We start from the raw sequence: 21,093 nt of genomic DNA on the forward strand, positions 1-21,093 counted from the left end.
CTGCGGTAAGAAGCATGCGTCCTCCAGAGCAGCGAATGGCGAGGATTTCCTACAGGACTGTGCTTATATCATTTCCATCCCGCCTTCTAATTCCTCTTGTGTTCCCGACTCTCTCAAATTCATTACCTCTTATGTCTCTCTCACACACACATAACCTTGCTGAGTCCAGAAGTGTTGCTCATATGTTTTTAAAGCTAATGGCTTGAGATTGTATGAAATGTCAGGGTTCTCATCCCTGGAGAAGATTTGATTTTTTTTTTTTTTTTAATTTTTTTTTTTGGTTTTTCAAGGCAGGGTTTCTCCATGTAGTCTTGGTGCTTGTCCTGGATCTCGCTCTATATGTAGCCCAGGCTGGCCTCGAACTCAGAGATCAGCCTGGCTCTGCCTCCCGGGTGCTGGGATTAAAGTAGCTATTAATTATCCCCATCTATGCTGGCATGTCAGCTGGTAGTCTCACTGTGCAAGTCTCATTGTTGAGATTTTATGGGTCGTATACAAAGATGCTATCTCATAGCAGATGCCCTGCCCCTCCTCCCAGATGTTCCCTGAGCCTGAGATGTAGAGGTTGTGTTGTAGGTGTGTCTCCTGGGGCCAGGCACCGATTGGTCAGTTCTCATTTTGATTAGTAGTGACCTTCTGTGATGGTCTCCATCTGCCACACAAAGCTTCTTTGATGGGGTGGAGAGCTGCACTTCTGTGGATAGGAGGACTCAGGATGAAGTTGGCAGTTACACTGGCAGGAAGAAGTTCTCCCCTAGGGCCCATCACCTCACCAGTTATGGGTAGTTGACTCAGTTTATCAGGCATGGATTCCCTCCTCTTGAACGGTTTAAATCCAGTTAGACAGCTGTTGGCGATCCCCAAAATACAGGTGCCCCCATTGCACCTGCTGGGTTTCTTGCCTCCTTGGCCATTGTGGTTTATAGGTGTCCTAGCTGACTCGGGATACTTTAAGAGCTAGTCCTCAAGTGCAGGCTTCCAAGTCAGTTCCAGCTCGATTCCTTCAAGTCCTGTATCTGAAGTGTGTGATGTCCTCAGCAATAGGATCTTAACCTTCAAGTTCTGGAAGGCAGCCAAGGGCAATGCAGCAGTCCATATTGTTGTCGGAGTCTCTTCTAAACAAGATTCTGAGAGCCGTTATTTAACTTACAGGGGGAAGGTTAGAGCATGGGTTTCAAGTCCTTAAGATTTATATGTAGTAGTGGTGTGTGCGTGTGTACCTTATGGGTGCTAAGAACTGAACCTCTGCTGGCAGCAAGGGCTGTTATGAGCCACTGGGCCATCTCCAGCCCTTCGGGTCACTTTTGCACTTAACTTCTCCCCTAGTGATCAAACTTGGACCTCATGCATGCTGAGGAAACATCCTACCACTGAGCTATACACTCACATGTGTAAACAAAAATTTATTGTGTTAGATGGCTCATTGAGGACCCATACTATGGAAAAAGAGAATGAACTTCCACAGATTACCCTCTGACTTCCACATGCACACAGATACAAAATAAGTATAGAATTTTTTGGAAAATAACTTGGTACTTATAATTATGAAATATATTATGATAGAAACCTGCCGCATGAAACATTGACCTTTGGAACCTGCAGTTCCTGGGACCCTGTGATGGCAGTGCATGGCTTCCATGTGTCCTTAGTGAGCAGGGACCTATCTCCTTATGCTGCAGATTTGTCCTATAGAGGCTGTCTGTGAGACTTACAAACCTTAGTGAGGGAAGTAGGTGGTACAGATTTAATTGACAAAGCACATCCCCTGCATCTTCTGATGGCTTGTTTGCAGTGATCGGGAGCGCTGTGCTAGCTCTTGCGTGTCTGTATCGGGATAGAAAAGGGCTGGCAGCTGTAGAACAGAAGATAGGCTGTGGCTGTTTGAACTGAAGTATCTGGAATCTCACTGACTCGGGTATCATCAAAGCTGTACCAGGCCTGAGTTACAGCATTCTTGCAGAAGGCGGTGTAATGGCCACCATCCAGATCACCAAAGTGGTTCTAGAAAAGAAAGGGTGTAAGACGTGGTTTCCACATGCAAATGCTCTGACAGAATAAAAATGACAAAGCCAAAAAGCTTTTTAAATTATCTCTTATACTGGGGAAATAGATTTGTTAAGTCTTAGACAAAGTCTGACTTTGAGTTGCTTATATACTGTACTCATTAACTGTTTAATAGAATTATAAAGGAAGTCAGACAACCTATACAAGCTTTTAAAATTCTGAGGTCATTTATGTGTATGAGTGTTCAGCCTGCATATATGCGTGTGCACCACATAATGCTCAGTGTCCATGGAGGCCTGAAGAGCATTGGATCCCCTAGAACTCGAGTGACCAATGGTTGTGTATGCTGGGAACTGAAGCCTGGCCTCAATGTCTCAATGCTGCAACAGTAAAACTGAGTAGCTGGTCAAAACAAAACAAAACAAAAAAATAAACGACCATCGAGGCCTAAAATATATTCTAGCTGGCTTTTTACAAAGTTTGCTGACCCCCTCATATAAAGGGGAAAAAATAACATCAAGTGATAACCTTCGAAACGCTTCTGCCTTTCAGGCCCTAACCCTCCATCTGAGCAGCATGAAGGAAGACTTAACATGTCGCAAGCCAGATATAGCTCATACCTGTAATCCTCAAATCCTAGAAAACCATTAACACTAGGCATGGTGGCCGAAATCCCAACACAGGCGGCTGAGGCCCTTGGAAGGTTGAGGCGGGAGGACTGCCCAAGTTGAAAGCTGGAATGATGTATAGTGAGATCCTGTCTCAAAAAGACAATGTCTAGCTTTATTTAACATGTGTGTTTCCCTGCGTCTATGTCTGCACACCGTGTGTGTGCTGATGCATGCAGAGGCCAGAGGAGAGTTTTGGGTGCTCTGGAACTGGAGTCACAAGATGGTTGTGAGCCACAATGTGGGTGCTGGGAACCAGACCCAGGTCCTCTGCAAGAGCAGCCAGTGCTCTTAGCCACTGAGCCATTGATCCAGAACCAGCACAAAGGAGGCGGATACCCATTTACGTTTCCTTAATCCCCATCTTATCTCTTCATATTATAAAAATGCAGGAAGCAGATTGCCGAGCATAAGGAGGTGGGTGGTAACCAGAGCACTCCAACTATGAAGCCACACAGGAGGCCTGGAGAGCAGGGCTTAGGTTCCAGAAAACAGGAAACTGAACTGAGGTCTCCACACATCAATGGAAGGACAGGCTAAGGTACTTGCCACCAAGCCTGACGACCTGAGCTGAGTAGAAACCATGTGGTGGGGGACTGATCTGTGCAGCCTGTCCTCTGACCTCCACATGTGCACTCCATGTATGTGCCTCCACACATGCATAAACAAACCTTTAAATGTAAAGCCATTAACACTAGGCATGGTGGCTGAAATCCTAGCAGAGGAAGCTGAGGCAGGATGTCACGAGTTGGAAGCCAGACTGAGCTAGGGGGAAAACTGCCTGAAAAGAAAACAAAAACAAAATCCAACCAGGGACAAAGCATATGAAGGATGCTCAACATCATAGGTAATTAAGAAAATGCTACTTAAAACCACAAGGTATCCAGTATGGCGACTATCTTGTAATCCTGGTACTTGGGATGTGGTTCAAGAACTGCCTGGGCTACAAGAGCCTTGGCAGGTAGGTAGGTAGATGATAGATGGATAAATAGAGATAGGTAGATGATAGATGGATGGATAGATAGATGTAGGTAGGTGGGTAGGTAGATGATAGATAGGTGGATGGATGGAGGGAGGGAGGGAGGGAGATTACACAGAGAGAGAATTTTTTTCCCCCGAGACCGTTTCTCTGTGTATTCATGACTGTCCTAGAACTCACTCTGTAAACCAGGCTGGCCTTGAACTCACAGATCCTCCTGCTTCAACCTCCCAAGTACTGGGATTAAATGTGTGTGCCACCACCGGTGGTCTGGCTTTTGGTTAACTATTTTAAGAGCTGGGTTATAACAAGCAAGGAGAATGAGTGAGCTGGAACATGATGTAGTGGTGGAGCAAATGAAACGGTCACATTAGAAGTCAAGTTGAAAACTCTTCAAGGGTTAAGTAGACAGTTAGCATATGTCTAGCAGTCCCTCTTGGGCATATCCTCAAGAGAAACTGTCCACACAAAACCCTGTGTGCAGCATTAATAGTACTAGTTGTAGAGTCATCCCAAGTATTCCCAGTGAATGAAAGAAATGTGGTATGCTCACACAGCAGAATGTTAACAAAAAGAAACAAAAGAACATGCTACAGCACAGGGGAACCATAAAAGTATACTGAGAAACAAACAACACTCATGCCTTTAACCTACTTGAGAGGCAGAGGGACGTAAGGCCAGCCTGGTCTACAAAATGAGTTCCAGGCTAACCAGGGCTACATATCGACATTCTGTCTCAAAAAAAAAAAGAAAAAAAACCCCGCAAGATAACGCCGGGCGGTTGTGGCACACGCCTGTAATCCCAGCACTCGGGAGGCAGAGGCAGGCGGATCTCTGAGTTCAAGGCCAGCCTGGTCTCCAAAGCGAGTTCCAGGAAAGGTGCAAAGCTACACAGAGAAACCCTGTCTCGAAGTCTGGAAGACAAAAGGTTTACAGCCAGGCAAATATTGACTGTATTTGTTGAGTACAGATACACACCACACACACACTATGGTCTGCAACAGAGCCACCCATAGATTCACATATGCAGACCTTGTCCCCAAAGCATGAGATGGTAGAACCTTTATAGATGGGGACTTCTCAGAGGGCCTTAGGTCAGTGGACGTGTGTCCCCTCTCAGCGAGTCATTACCCTGACTTGCCCCTGCTGAGGCATGTTAGGTGAATAAGTAAATAGCTACAGTTTGGAAAGATTTGTTTTTTCCCAGATGTGAACCTAGAGATGTACACATGCCAGGCAAGCAGTCCATACTCAGACCTAAAACACAGTAAGAAAACACAGGCAACATGATAGAAAACCAGGCAAAAGACACACAGAAAGCAAACCTCAATAGGGCAGGCTAGGACACACCTGAAATCCCAGCACCCAGGAAGCAAGTTCAAGGCCATCCATTCAGAAAGCGCAAGAAAAAACCAAGTTCAAGTGCTGTCCCACCGTGCGAGCAACTAGATGGACCAACAGAAAGCTCCCAAGTACAACAGGAACTTAAGGCGACCACACTTCCCATTGCTGCTGCAGAGGTGAACAGGAGCAACTGCTTTAGAATGCCGCTAGTCTGTTTACTAATGCTGACATATGCATACCCACCCGCCAGTACCCGACTCCTAATAGACTCCAAAAGTCCATGTACATCTGTTCACCAAAACGTGCAAGAGCAAGCACAGCAATACTCACGCAATGGAAGCCTGTCCAGTGGTGAGAATGAACTGTAACTGAAATTAACAACAGAATTTTGAGCAAAGGACCGATCCCATGAGGACCTACTGCAGGGTGCATTTGCATAAGGCATAAAAGCAGAGTTACTGTGTTAGAGGTCTGGTACCTGCACATGAAGAGGAATAAGGACCATTACTCACTGATGGTAATGGCTGACACCCACCCACCCCCATCCCCTACAAAAAGGGTTTCTTTTTGTATCCCTAGCTGTCCTGGAACTAACTCTGTAGACCAAGCTGTCTTCATACTCAAGAGATCCACCTGCTTCTGCTTCCTAAGTGCTGGGATTAAAGGCATACGCCCTTACTGCCCAGCATGAGCCCTGTTCTTATTGTATGGATGTGCTCACTGGACAACTTACCAAATTGGATACTCAGATTTTATGTGTTTTCCTTCAAAAAACAGTTTTTGAAGACAGAGTCTAATGTAGCCCAGGTTAGCCTCAAGCTTATACAGGTGAGGATAACCTTGACCTTCTGGTCCTGCCTCTACCTGCTGAGTGCTTAGATCATAGGTTTGCACCACCAGTGGCAGTTTATGATGTTGTACATTGAAACCAACTAACGTTTTGTGGATCCTGGACAAGCTTGGCTCTTTGTGCGTACAGGGGAATGCTGGTGTTTCTGTTAAACCACCTGTCGAAAGTCTTGTTTTTGTACAAATAAAAAGTGTGGGGGGGGGGGCTGGGGTGTTGGTAGAGTGCTTGCCCATGATGCAAACACCCATCTTGGCAGTTCACAACTGTCTAGAACTCCAGTTCTTGGGGCTGTGGCATCCTCACACACCAAACATGCAGGCAAAACCCCAACGAACATTTCAAAACAAAAACGGTTTTCCTGAGTCAGAAACCGATCTCGGGACACAGCACCTTTGAAACTCACAATAATTAGCATCTACATCCAGTGGGAGAGAGGAAGAAGCCACTGTAAACCCCAGAGTGTGGGGAAATAGCTCTGTGGAGAGGAAAGGTAAATGCTGTGAAGGAGACAGACGGCCTACAGGGGAGTAAGAAGTGAGCATTGTGCAAGTCTGCGGGCCGTTCTGAGCCATGGAATGTGGAAGACTAGACACAATCCCCTCCCCTCTTTATTTAATATTTTTTGAGATAAGGTCTCACTTATGAGTCCTGGCTGTCCTAGGACGATGGAGACTAGGCTGACCTTGAACTCAGATATCTGCTCTGCTTCCTGAATGCTGGTGGTGTACAACACCACATCTGACTTCATTTTTCAATATACTACTGAGCAATAAGATGAACTGGCAGATTCAATTTCAGCATATCAGAGGGTGCTGTGACAGGCTTGCACTCTGGAAGGACCCCCACCCTCAGACACATCAGCTGACACCAGATCCAGGAGCTCAGGCTGTTTCATGTGGGAGACTGGACTGTGGGGATGGCATACCCAATCCTTTGCTGGAATTCAGCACAATCATAGCCGACTCAGAGCCAAAGGGAGCCCCTGGGACAGGCTTCAGCCAAGCATGGAGTCCTGGGACTGTTAAGTACCTGGTGTGGGTGCTGGCTACAAAGTGCTTCCTGATTACACATGGCACACTATCAACATGGATCTGACCTCTAGGGGTGCAGTGGCCACCAAGGAGGGAGGAGGCAGAAGACAGAAAGGTCCTACTCCTTTAGTATTAAACTCACCACCACTGCACAGAGGTTGTACTTAGGATGTTTCCGGAAAATTGGACAGATGTAAGGTGTGAGGTCCAAGTTCGTGAGTGGGTAACAGACGTCTGTCCTCAGCTTCCTCTTTACTGTACCCTGGATGTCAAACCTTAAGAAATAACAAATGCATGAAATTCAAAATAAGTTTGTAAGCCACTTATGAATAAGGTCCACATGTCTAGATACATTCCAAGTACAGTTAGAGTAACTTTTGAGATTATCTGGTATATAAATTACTTCCTTATTGAAATAGATTTATAAATGGCAGACCCATCGGCCTTACCAAAATGAGTCAACGAGAGGCAGTGTAGACTTCAGGAAACCTTGCCTGGTGTGGAGAGAGCAAGGCAAGTTTCTGCCCCCAGGGAGGGGGGTGGGGGTGGCAGGGCCGACGGGGCACAATACATCAGATGCCGAAGAGGCCTAAGTCAAACCACGTCCCATTTCTTTGTCCTCTCTGGACCTCCCTGCTCTCCCTCCTTCCCCTCACCAGAGTCTCACTCTGTAACCTTGACGGGCCTAGAACTTATCGTCCAGGCTGGCCTCACACTCCAAAATCAGCTGCCTCTGCCTCCAGAATGCTGAGATTAGAGGCGTGCACCACCACACCTGGCTCCTGTCTTGGTGTTGGCACTGTTAGCATCCTGGTTTCAAAGCTGAGATCTAAATCTAAATATAATGTTTTAGTAAGAAATTCTATTCAAATCTTTCACAATAGAAGTCACCAAATCTAAGCTCTTACCAGAATCATTCAGAACTTTAAAAAAAATGTTCACTCAGAAAAATGTGCTGATTTAGGTATGAGGCAGGGGAATTACTAGATGAAATGGGTTATTCTTGGGCTATAAAGCAGGAACCCTATTCCCCAAAACTAAGGGGAGGCCCTGTGTGGCGGTTTGAATGAAAATGGCCCATAAGCCCACAGGGAGGGGCCTATCAGGAGGCGTGGCCTTGTTAGAAGTGTGTCACTGGGGGTGGGCTTTGAGGTTTCAGCAGCTAAAGCCAGACCCAGTGTCATTGTCCCTCTGCTGCCTGGGGATCCAGATGTAGAACTCTCAGCTACCTCTCCAGCACCATGTGTGCCTGTGTGCCGCCATGCTTCCTGCCATGATGATGATGGACTAAACCTCTGAACTATAAGCCAGCCCCAGTTACATATTTTCCTTTATAAGAGTTGCTGTGGTCATGGTGACTCTTCACAGCATAAAACCCTAAGACACCCTGTGACCTGGTCTCCTAGGCAAGGATCATCCCCAGAAACATGAAGCGTTTTATAGACTGGATGTTCATGCTACATAACACAGCAGCTTTTTTTTTTCCCATTTGCCCAGCATGAAAACAAGGCCAATGTCTACCAGCTGGCTAATGAAGAAATAATTATAAATCTACAAAGTAGATTAGAACACAATAACAAGGACCTACCACATACATACACAGGCCACCTCAAAAGCATTATATCAAGTGTGAGGAGCCAGACTCAAGACTAAAAGCATCATGATGTAGGGTGTTCTAAGAGGCAAAACCATGGGGATGGAAAACGGATTAGTAATTCCCTGGGAAGGGCTGTGGGGGTGGGTCAGGGGTAGAGGGGTTTGCCATGCAAACATAAGGAGCTGAGCTTAGATATCTGGCACCCCTGTCATCACTAGGTAGCATGTGGCCCGCCTGTTACCTCAGCACTCAGGAGGCAGAGACCCTAGCACAAGCTGGCTACCTGGATTATCCAAATTGGTGAGCCCTGGGTTCAAGCCAGAGACACTGCCTCGATACCTGAAAGTGACTGAGGAAGACACCAGATGTCAACCTTCGGCCTACATGGGCATGCACACACAGTACTCCCACAGAGGCATCCACGTTCTTTAAGTAATTCCCTGGGTTTATGGCAAAGGGAAAGAACGGTGGTAAAGAACCGTCAGAGAATTTTCTGGAGTGACAGATGTTGTTGTTACATTGGTTGCCACAGATTTGATTGTATGCATTTGTACAATTTCATATACAAAATACATCATATATGTAAAATATGTATTTTTAAGAGATTTGCATATTTTGAAGTTTTATGTACATAAGTGTTTTGCCCTTGTATGTGTGTGTATACCACATGAGTGCCTATTGCTTGTGGAGGTCAGAATACGGCCTTGAATCTCCTGGAACTGGAGTTATAGAGGTGGTGGGCCATGATGGACCCAAACCCTGGCCCTGTGCAAGAGCAGCAAGTGCTCTTAGCGCTGAGCCATCTCTCCAGCCCTTGTGTAAATCTATCTGAATATTAATAAACTCAAAGTCAAAGCTCCTTAATGGGGCCATAGAACTTGGTGTGAAGGGATTGTGTGCCAAAGTGCACGTGTGGAGTCAACTTACAGAAGGCCACTTCTCCTTCCATCATGTGGCTCCCAAAGGTCAGACAGGTCATTGGGGGAGGGGAGAATACCCACTGAGCTAGCGCTCTGGCCTTCAACGTTATTTCTAAGAAATATATTCTACCAACAAATTACCATAGCATGAGTGAGTTAAATGCTATCTAACTTATATTAGTGATTGATAGGGGAGGGCCCAGCCCATTGTGGGTGGTGCCACCCCTGAGCAGGTGGTCTTGGGTTCTATAAGAAAGCAGACCAGAGGTTGGGGATTTAGCTCAGTGGTAGTGCGCTCACCTAGCAAGCGCAAGGTCCTGGGTTCGATCCTCAGCTCAAAAAAAAAAAAAAAAAAAGAGAGAGAGAGCAAGCAAGCAAGCAGGCCAGTAAGCAGCACCCGTCCGTGGCTTCTGCATCAGTTCGTCTCCAGGATCCTGCCCTGTTTAAGTTCATTATCAGAAACCATCAGGAGTGTCAGCAGTGGTGCACGCCTATAATGCCGCCACTCCCCAACATCACTGATTTGGTTAGAGTTTCCATTGCTGTGAGGAAACAGCATGATCAAAGCAACTTGGGGAGGAAAGGGTTTAACTTGGACATGGAGGCAGGAGCTGACGCAGAGGCCACGGAGGATGCTGCTTACTGGCTTGCTCTGCCTGCCACCCCCCCCCCCCCCGAGACAGGGTTTCTCTGTAGCTTTGGAGCCTGTCCTGGAACTCACTTCGTAGCACAGGCTGGCCTCGAACTCTCAGAGATCCGCCTGCCTCTGCCTCCCAAGTGCTGGGATTAGAGGCGTGCGCCACCACTGCCCGGCTTGCCTGCTTTCTTACAGAGTCCAGGACCACCAGCCCAGGGTTGATCCCACTCACAGTGGGCTGGGGTCTCCCCAGTCAATCACTGATTAAGAAAATACCCTACAGGTTTGCCTACAGCCCGATCTTATGGAGGCATTTTCTCCATAGAGGCACCCTCCTCTCGGATGACTCTAGCTTGTGGCAAGTTGATATAAAAACTAACTAGCACAATGTATCCTTTGCCGACACACAAACACATCATTTAATAAATATAACCTTTCCGTTTTTGTTGTTCCCAATATCTCATATTAATATTACAGTGTGAGACATGGACTTCTCACCCTGACCTCTTCAATCCTTGGGCTTCACCAATGGCCTCTTGCAGCACCAAGCCTCAGCTGTTCTCCGTTACCCCTTCATGGCTTCACAACCAGTACCACCTGGGAGACTCTTACACATAACCAAGTCCAGATGCCAGCACAAGGTCCAACCTTGGCATGCTATGGAGCACAGCTTCTGCGGGCCGACTGACTGAGGACACTTGTCAGTTTCACCCCAGGGACACTGGTCTCTTGAATCACTGTTAATTCAACATGGCCAGCTAACCAGCAGCAGCAGCCACAGCAAGCAGGTTTCACATCAGTGGCCCTGTGTCTTGTTAATCACAGCTGATTTTTCAGTCCCAGCTGACCAGAACCACAGAGCTAATTCAAAATAGCAAATATGCAGGAGCCCTGACAGTCTTTTTTTTTTTTTTTTTTCCTTTTGAGACAGGGTCTCTCTGTGTAGTTTTGGTGCCTATCCTGGATCTCTCTCTCTGTAGCCCAGGCTGGCCTCGAACTCACAGAGATCCGCCTGGCTCTGCCTCCTGAGTGCTGGGATTAAAGGCGTGCGCCACCACTGCCCAGCTTGGCCATCTTTAAATAGCTCTCAACTTCCCTCTGGAGCTTCATAGCCAGGCCTCCATGGTCTGCAGTGCTGTCAACATTCTTATCTTCCAAGGTCCTACAACAAAGCCCACCGAGCTCTTCACACTCAGTGGCGTTTCTAAGTTCCAAGGTCCTACAATTCTCCCCAACATAACATGATCAAGTCTGTCACAGCAATACCCCATTACCCTGGTACCAAGTTCTGTCTTAGGGTTACTATTGCTCTGGGGAAACATCATGACCAAAGAAACTTGGGAGGAAAGGGTTGACTTAGCTCACCATTCTACATTGCTGTTCATCATTGAGGGAAGGCAGGACAGGAACTCGAGGCAGGAGCTGATGCAGAGGCCACGGAGGGATGCTGCTTGCTGGCTTGTTTATCATGGCTTGCTCAGCCTACTTTCATACAGAACCCAGGACCACCAGCTCAGAAGCAGCACCACCCACAATGGGCTGGGCCTCCCCTATCAATCACTAATTAAGAAAATGCCCTACAGGCTTGCCTAGAGCCTCATTTTTATAGAGGCATTTTCTCAGTTGCGGTTCCCTCCTCAGATGACTCTAGCTTGTTCCAAGCTGACATAACACTAGCCGGCACAGTCACTCTAGTGAATGAACAGGTAAATCGACACAGAAGATACATACACTAGAGAAGTAGGGAAGTGAGAGGGGAAACATGAAGGTATTGCTTAATGGGAACAGGACTTCTGTTTGGGGTATTGAAAAGTTCGGGGAATTGTGGTTGTTGACATTTAATTAATGCAAATGGATTACACACTTGAAATGATCAAAATGATAGATTTCATGTTGCATGTATTAAAAATTTTAAAAGAAATGTCATATTAAATTGAAATCCAGTCCAGCACATGGATTGCACACTTCATTTTTCACTTCTGACACTGAGGACTAAACCCACGACACTTTGCAGCTAAGCACCCACTTTGCCCCTGATTTTAGAACAAGCTACATAAATGGATAAACTATTAGTATGTGAACGACATCTCAGTAAAATTGTTGAAAACTATCTGCCCACAAGATGTCAAAATCCACATACCTTTTTAAGTGAAAAACAATTATTTTTGGTGCTTTGGAAATAGTGGACCTCACAGCTGTCTCTTGCTTGATTTCACAAAAAGAACAATGGATTTGGTTGTTCCAGGTCAATGTGTCTTGTTGGAAAAAACACTGGAGACAGTCCTGTTGGGGGAGAAAGAGCATTTGGTGACCAGGGATCCCTGCTGACATTAGAGGACAGCAGGAGTTGGTTGTGTTTGCTCAGAATCACAGCCCATTGGAGGTGGAGGCAGGAGGATCCTAATACAAGGAGACCTTATCTCTCAAACACACAAACAAAACCATAAAACTTTTGAGCCAGGCAGTGGTGGCACACGCCTTTAATCCCAGCACTTGTGAGGCAGAGCTAGGCCAGTTGGAGTTCTGTGAGTTCGAGGCCAGCCTTGTCTACAGAATGAGATCCAGGAAAGGCACCAAAGCTACACAGAGAAACCCTGTCTTGGGGAAAAAAAAAACAAAAAACAAAAAAAAAAAAACAACTTTGAAGAGCTGTATAAATGTGCTTCTGGGAATTTTTTTTTAAGGAACAGAGCCAGGAGTTATGATGCTCTACCACCAGAGTCCTGTAAAATCTACCTAGCAACCTTTTTTTGTTTTCTGAACTGGAGCTGGTGGTAAAAGCGCACACCTTTAATCCAGATACAGAAGGTGCTCTTCAAGTCAAGGATAGTAGGGGTTGGGGATTTAGCTCAGTGGTAGAGCGCTTGCCTAGCAAGGGCAAGGCCCTGGGTTTGGTCCTCAGCTCAAAAAAAAAAAAAAAAAAAAAAAAAAGTTAAGGATAGCTTGGTCTGCATACCAAGTTCCAGGCCAGCCAGGGCTACACAGTGAGACCCTGTTTTAAGAATAATAAATAGGGCCGGGCGGTGGTGGCGAACGCCTGTAATCCCAGCACTCGGGAGGCAGAGGCAGGTGGATCTCTGTGAGTTCAAGGCCAGCCTGGTCTACAGAGCGAGTTCCAGGAAAGGTGCAAAGCTACACAGAGAAACCCTGTTTCCAAAAACCAAAAATAATAATAATAAATAATAATAATAAATAATAAATAGGGGCTGGAGAGATGACTCAGAAGTTAAGAACACTGGTTGTTCTTCCAGAGGTCCTGAGTTCAATTCCCAGCACCCACATGGTGGCTCACAACAATCTGTAATGCAGGGACACATGCAAACAGAATACTGCATACAAAATAAATAAATAAATAAATAAAATCTGCCTATGCAAACAGAACACTGTATACATAATAAATAAATAAATAAATAAATAAAATCAACCTGCCTAGCAACAAGTGACGCTTTTCACTGAGCTGCTGAGATGGGCTTAGGTTCTTTTCCCACTAATAATCTATGAATTATCACTTTAACTTTTCTGATTTATTTCAGAGTAATACAGACTTTGAAATTCCTAATAACAAATCAGACATCTGTTTTCTATTCTAAATCTGCTGACTCAACAGAGGCTGGCCTGGATGACACAAGAAAACTCTCTCTCAAAAAAAAAAAAAAAACCTCAGAACATTGGGCTGGAGAGATAGCTCAGGGTTAAGAGCACTGGCTGCTCTTCCAGAGGTCCTGAGTTCAATTCCCAGCAACCACATGGTGGCTCACAACCGCCTGTAATGAGATCTGGCGCCCTCTTCTGGCATGTAGTAGGCATACATGCAGGCAGAGCACTGTTCACATAATAAATTTAAAACAACAGAACGTTTATCAGGAGCTGGGGCTCCTACCTGAAGGGAGCATTCACACTCGGATGGGATGGGGAGGGAGAGGACTGTGAAAACTTCATTCCTGTAGACACAGTTCTCACACTTTAAGCATGTGATGCTGTAACTGAGTTGTCCTTCAAACAGACGGGTGATGATGGACGTCTCGCTGGCCATCACCTTCCTGCAGCACCGTTGGGCAGATCTTTTCTCATGTGCTCTTCTCTGGCAGTGCTGTGGAAAGGGACAAGTTCCTCTTGGTCATCTAGTGGTTATAAGAACCACACAAGGGCTCAGTGGTCAAGAGCACTGGCTGTTCTTCCAGAGGTCCTGAGTTCAATTCCCAGCAACCACATGGTGACTCACAACCATCTGTAATGAGATCTGGTGCCTTCTTCTGGTCTGCAGGGATACATGCAGGCAAAATACTGTATACATAATAAATAAATCTTAAATTAAAAAAAAAAAAGAACCACACAAAACAGAAAGGCTGGTTTTTCTATCAGAATGATACATTTTGACCAGAAAACAGTTAGTTTGGATTCAGCCAGAACACTTAGACCTTGGCAGCATATGCCATGTGTGATATTTGATAACTCAGCTATTTCCCTTTCCAGATGAAACTAAAGGATGGTAAGAATTAGCCTTGGCAGGAGGAGAGATGCTTCAAGGAGAGGCATCCGTGGCCTTCCTTTGGCTATCAGAATACTAAAAACAATGGTCCTTGAGATCCTGGATTGCTGTTCTCAAGGCTGAACGAAGCCTGGTGTGGATGGAGTATTGAGAGCCACTGGAAGCGAAAGTCCATGAGAGTATACAGCAGTGACAACTAGAGTTCAGAAGGTCAACCTATCAGAACTAAGGGTTCTGTTAGAGGAAACCATCACACAAGGTGTCATGGAATTACTGCCTTTTGAATGAACTGGCTGTCTCTTGTTGTAAACTTCTTGTGCAATAACAGTCATGATTCTCCCCATTTACCATGCATCTCCATGTTACGTGGACATGTAATCTCATGATTGCATCTCAGTCTTGGGCACAACTTTCCCTACACATTTGGGGTAATTGGACAACTGTCCCCAGCTGTATTTATTTTTCATTAACATATACCTGGCCAGGGCCATTCTCCGGACAAAAGTATTTCAGCAAAGATACCTTTTTCCAAGGACAAAACTGCACATAGATAAACATTAGCTCACCTCACTCACAGAGAAAAGAACCACTAACAATTAAATCCTCAACCCCTTACCTTCATCCCGGGTTGTTTACACAAGACCCTAACTTAAGAGATTTGCTGCTCACATTGCTGGATGAGGTTTTAGCCATTTGCTAGATAGTGAGTTAAGGCAGTTACTTCCCACAGACCCAAGGAGATTGCCTCCAGGCCAGGCAGGCAATGGGTGCCAAGCTTCTTTCTTGTGCAAATTAAGTTTTTATTCCTTCTCAGTCAGGTGCTATTCCTAGATTTTCTCCTCAGCAATTACTCTGAGTGAAAGTGCTGTTACTAACCAAATACTACAGCTCTGAAGTAGGCTGCTTAGCCACCTAGCATATGTCCCCTCCCTACCAGAAAGCAGCTGCAGCCAGGATGAGTGGGAAAAGTGTCACCAAAGACAGTTTACTTTCTTGTGACTTATTGACCCCTAACATTCTACCTTGCCATTTCTAGATCATAGTTTGAGCACACAAATTCTCTAATTGATCTTAGCCTTAGATGACCCTACAAGAGAACTCCCCTTTAGTCACTCCCCTTTTGGGTTGTAATTGGAAGCTGGCAATTAATTGTTTTATGTGTGGATCCTTATCACTTCTCTCTGTGACTCTGAAAACTTCAAGCCTCGCATTGCTTTACCAGAGAATTACTGTGTGGGTATATAGACTGCTTCTCTGAGAGCACTGGGAGAAGAGGATTGGTGGAGAACAAAGATGAGGACGGAGAAGGAAAGAAGTAGGTAGAAAGATGAGAGAGCAGCAGGAGGGAGCGAGGGCGGGAGGGACTGAGAGGAACGAAGTAAGAGAGCAGAAAAGAAGCTGTGCAGATAGAATCGCCATAGAAGAATAAAGTGAATGGACTAAAGAACCAGTGTGCTTAGATTCACTGAATATCCCTCAGATTAGAATCCTCAGCTGGTGGGTAGACTCTTCCGCGGACCCCGGGAGCAAACAATATAGGCTGGACCTAATATTGTTTGCGTTAATGGAGGAAGATCTGGTCTCCCAGGAAGAGATTAAGCACAGTTTCAACAACTTATCTTACTGTCTTGTAAAAAAGACAGGCATCAAAACTGATGGGTCGGTGATGGGCAGACTCACTTTGAACAGACTCTTAGTTATGTATACTCCTAGCCACCTGTTTAAACGTAAACCCCATGTCATTACCCTAAAGTTGACATGGGCACCACCGAACCTTTTTATTGGTTTCTCTATGGATCTCCTGGGTCTTTCCAATGTCTCTGATTGCCCTACTGAAGGAGGTGGAGGCTGAACGGAGCTTGTTAAGGCTTTGACTCTTTTTTTTTTTTTTTTTTAAATTATGTACACAGTGTTCTGCCTGCATGTATGTCCTGCAGGCCAGAAGAGGGCACCAGATCTCATTACAGATGGTTGTGAGGCACCATGTGGTTGATGGGAATTGAACTCAGGACCTTTGGAAGAGCAGCCAGTGCTCTTAACCATTGAGCCATCTCTCCAGCCCAAGGCTTTGGCTCTTTAAGAGCACTGGTAACAATTTGGCAAGCTAGGCAAGCACTTGCAAGCAAGGTGGCCCTGAGTGGAGAGGAAAGATTCAACAGGCCCCATATGTCCCCCCGGAACGCTTTTCTGGGGGACTTCTAATTTTTGGTTTCAGCCAGCGTGATCTGCTTTGACAAGTGGGTAGACACATTGTTTTGAACTCAGGTAAATTTCTCCTGGTCAGTTTGCCCTGGGCTTTGCCTTCTTGTTGGATTGGAGGCTTTTTCAAGCTACTTGATTTCTACTGAACCATTTGTGCTAATATCCCGTGAATGTTTGGAGTACTGTTGGGCTATTGGCCATCTGCCATATTCCAAGGAAGGCTGGATCGTGAATATTTCAGATTTCTCCTGTATTAGCTTCACTTGGAAAAGGGTGCTGAGGCAGGAAGATTATGAGTCATATACCTGCCCGACACAGTTAAGACTCTGTCTCAGAAAAAATAAAATGAAAGTAGATATTTAAAAAAACATTTCAGGAGCTGGAGAGATGGCTCAATAGTTAAGCCATCAATAGATGGCTGCTCTTCCAGAGGATCTGGGTTCAATTCCCTATACCCACGTGGCAGCTCTTAACTGCCTGTTAACTCCAGTTCTAGGAGCTCTGATGCCCCCTTCTGGCTTCCATGAGAACCTGGCAAGAAAGTAGTACACACACATACATGCACATAAAATAAAAATTAAAAAAAAAATATTTTTAAGTGAGAAAAAGCAAATCAACCAATAAACAACAAATATCCTAACTTGGACATGTTTGTCAGGACCCTCAGCACCCAGAGTCCTGCCCTACTCAGTGCAAGGCAGGACACACACGCACACGCACACGCACGCACGCACGCACAAGCAGATTTTCTGATAAACGTGCACATCTCCTAGCTCCAGGCAATCACTTCTTACTTTTTTCAAAGCTTCATGAAGCTCATTGAGGACATAAATCAGGAACTCCTGTGCATCTTGCTGTGTCTTTTTCAGAAAAGCTGGGTAAAGACTGCCAAGAGCCGACAGAAATATCTCTGGTGAGACACACTCTGAGTCTCCAAGCCACATATCTGTCATCAGGTAGGCAAAGGCAGTGGTGACGTCACTGCAGTCCCTGGGAAGAAGAGAGGGTCAAAGGACAAATATTCCCTGCTGGTTTAGTGAAAAGCGAAGCCCCAGTTGCGGAAGCACGATCAGTCCATGCCCCTGCATCAGTTCTGTCTGCCCACCCTGCTCCTCTGCTCACCCCTGATGTGCTATCCAGGGACCTACAGTGCGCGGGCTCGTACAGCCCTTCACAAGGACTCCAGCAGGTCCTCCCTCGGGGACTTGGGGTGGGGCAGAGCTCAGTGAAGAATGCCTCTTACTTCTGAAGCGCGGTGATGTACTTTCCAGAGAGGAAATACTCCACCAGCGGAGACACGCTGCAGAGACACTGCAAGATGGCGTTCATGTAGCAGGTGTTGCCCAGGTTCCGCAGTCCCGTCACGCCCTGGAAGTGTGGCTGGGTCTCAGACTCTGGCAGGGAGTCATAGTCTGTACACTCCGCACTGTGTGGCCGGCCATACGGAAGGAAAGGGTTTCCAGAAAGAGAGTGAGTGAGGGTGACAGCGAGGCCCCTCGGCTTAGCAAGTGAGTGCGTGTGTGGCTGGAGGCAAGCTCCTGGAACCCAGGCAGCCTCCGAACTGATAGCTCTTTTGCTTCACAGCTCAAAGTCAGCCATTACTTGCCACCAGCTTGGCAAGAAGGGGGTTTTGTTTGTTTTGTTTTGAGATAGGGTCTCCCTGTGTATCCCTGGCTGGCCCAGTACTGGCTATGAAGACCAGGATGGCCTCGAACTCACAGAGATCCCCCTGCCTCTGCCTCCTGAGTGCTAGGATTAAGGGTGTACACTGCTATGACACTGCTGTGGAGGATTGTTTTTGTTTTTGGAGATAGGATTCCTCTGTGTAGTTTTGGTGCCTGTCCTGGATCTCACTCTGTAGGCCTGGAACTCACAGAACTTGAACTCGCCTGGCTCTGCCTCCCAAGTGCTGGGATTAAAGGCGTGTGCCACCATCGCCCAGCTGGGGAGGATTCTTAATGAATTTTCTCTCACACTACTCTCTATCAAGGACAGAAGGATTTTAACCTAGTGTCGACCACACAAGGAATGCTGTACCTCCCTTGTAGGGTTGTTGTAAGGGTTATGCAGGTGCCATGCTAGGTACTAGATTACATAGTGAATGATAGCTTTCAAAAGAATGCAGTGGGGCTGGAGAGATGGCTCAGAGGTTAAGAGCACTGACTCCTCTTCCAGAGGACCCAGGTTCAATTTCCAGCAACCACATGGTGGCTCACAACCATCTGTAATGAGATCTGGCGCCCTCTTCTGGCCTGCAGGGACACATGCAGGCAGTGCACTGTATACATACTAAATTAATAAATAAATCAGAGAGAGAGAGAGAAAGAGAGAGAGAGAGAGAGAGAGAGAGAGGGAGGGAGGGAGGGAGGGAGGGAGGGAGGGAGGGAGGGAGGGAGGGAGGGAGGATGAGAATGTAATGGGGGCTAGAGAGATAATCTCAGCAGTTAAAAGCACTCAATGCTCTTTCAGAGGTCCCTGGCTCACTTCCCAGCACCCACATGGCGGGTCACAATTGTCTATAACTCCAGTTGCAGGGAATCTAATGCCTCTTCTGACCTCCAAGGGCACTGCTTTGCTTTGGTGCACTTACATGCTGGCAAAACATTCACACACATAAAATAAAAATAAATCTTAAAAAAAATACAGTGACTTATTTAGGCTCGCTTAATGGTAAGAGGCGGGATTGGAACACCTGCCTGACATGCAGAGACGGAGCAGCATGCTCCAGGAGGCCTCCTGTCCCTATGCAGCTTCCTCTTTAATGTGACCTATTCCAGCAGGGCCACTCAACACCTTTGTCCTTTATGATCTTTCTTCCCATGTCCTGAATCTCAAAGTGGTGTCCCATGACCCGGCGGCCCCACTCAGTACCTCTGTTCACAGGCACACCCGTCTGAAAAGTGCTCCCTGATACATGGAGGGTCCTTTTCACTTTTACTCACTGACATCACAGAGGCCCTGGACTGCCTGCTTAGGAAGTACACGTATGTTACCTTTTTGGGGTCCTTCACAGGTCAAATCCGGCAGAGCCCTCCCAAATGCAACATGTGCCCCAACTCCTCTGGGTAAGGCTCTTCCCCCTTTCCTACGTATCTACGAAGGCACAGTACATAGAGGCTCACAGGACACAGTAGACCCGGAAGTCGTCTGCTGGGAATGGCCGCGGAGAAGTCATTTTAATGGGATCACGGTGGGTTTTCGCTTCTACTCAGGAGCTAAGTTTGATCCTTTACACTTCATTTCTCCAAGACTGTCTCCCTGGCTTTTTTCTGTTTTGTTTGGTTTTTAAACAGTGTGCATGCTCTTCCCCCCTCGTGGTTGCTGCAGACTGAGTTCACCTGACAGCCTGGGCCAACTTGGTCCTTTCCTTACATCATAATCACCTCCTTCCACCCCAGGTTCCAGTTGTGTTGTCAAGGGATACCAGTGTTTGTCTGTCTGAGGTGGTTTTGAAAGGTCAACTTTCTGAGAACAAACTGTCCTCCATCACGGCTCTTCCTCCATTGCTCAAGTACATGTATGCCACACACAAGCACACACAGAAATGTTTGTTCCCCGGATTAGCTGGCACTATGGCAACCCTGCTCCCACGATCCCTAGCAGAACACCTCACTCTATGGAGGAAGACGGCTTTTCTGATTCCAGTGCACACTGCAGTGGGGTCACGAGTATTCCTTCTGGGGATGGAGACACGGTGAGAACTGAACACATCACCTGTAGCATACAGGCTTATTATAAGATTTACAAGCTATGACCTCACAGGCACGCATGATTCTCTGAGCTCAGACATGCGCTTCAGACTGGGGAAGAGGATGGTGCCCTCACTCTGACTGGGAAAGCACCTGTGCTGCGAGCCTTGCTGCTGCTGGTCTGCTCTTCCCTGAGCAGATCTACTGAGGTAGCTGAGCAACAGCAGAAAGCAGGCAAAGAGTCCTCAGGACCAATCATTTGGCTTCTCTATTGCACACAGGTGAAAGTAAGGATACCATCAAAATTGAGTGTGGATGAGGGGTTTGGAAGCTGGACTCTGGGAACACACACAGCCTACAGACATTCAATGGGCTGGAGAGTGACCTTTCTAGGTTTTTTAATTACAAGCCACACATCGGACCACATACACATTATACCAAAGCATACCCACCTCCGTACAAAAGCTAAGAAATATGCATCTATTATTTCCGTAATGATGCCCCTCCGTGTGGCGTGTGTGTGTGTGTGTGTGTGTGTGTGTGTGTGTGTGTGTGTTGAGACTCAGAATTCACACCCATAATCCCAACTGCAAACCTTTCCAGATTTATTTTCATTCTCCCCCTTACTTCATGAGACTCACCTGCCTTCCCACTTCCTGGCATGGGACATCCATGCCTCAGCA

At 46.4% G+C, this 21,093-nt stretch overlaps 1 protein-coding gene across 1 annotated transcript; it reads right to left on the reverse strand.

Moving 5' to 3' along the window:
* Positions 1–957: 957 nt before the first annotated feature.
* Usp50 (ubiquitin specific peptidase 50) lies at positions 958–19,896 on the reverse strand. Its single transcript, XM_036184289.1, is given in 8 exon segments — positions 958–1,062; positions 1,717–2,001; positions 7,019–7,151; positions 12,171–12,313; positions 13,911–14,120; positions 17,516–17,711; positions 17,965–18,147; positions 19,844–19,896. Coding segments are annotated over 8 exon segments (1,308 nt in total).
* Between the last annotated feature and the right edge of the window lie 1,197 nt (positions 19,897–21,093).

This window comes from Onychomys torridus, chromosome 4, assembly GCF_903995425.1.
Source record: "Onychomys torridus chromosome 4, mOncTor1.1, whole genome shotgun sequence".
Taxonomy (NCBI): domain Eukaryota; kingdom Metazoa; phylum Chordata; class Mammalia; order Rodentia; family Cricetidae; genus Onychomys; species Onychomys torridus.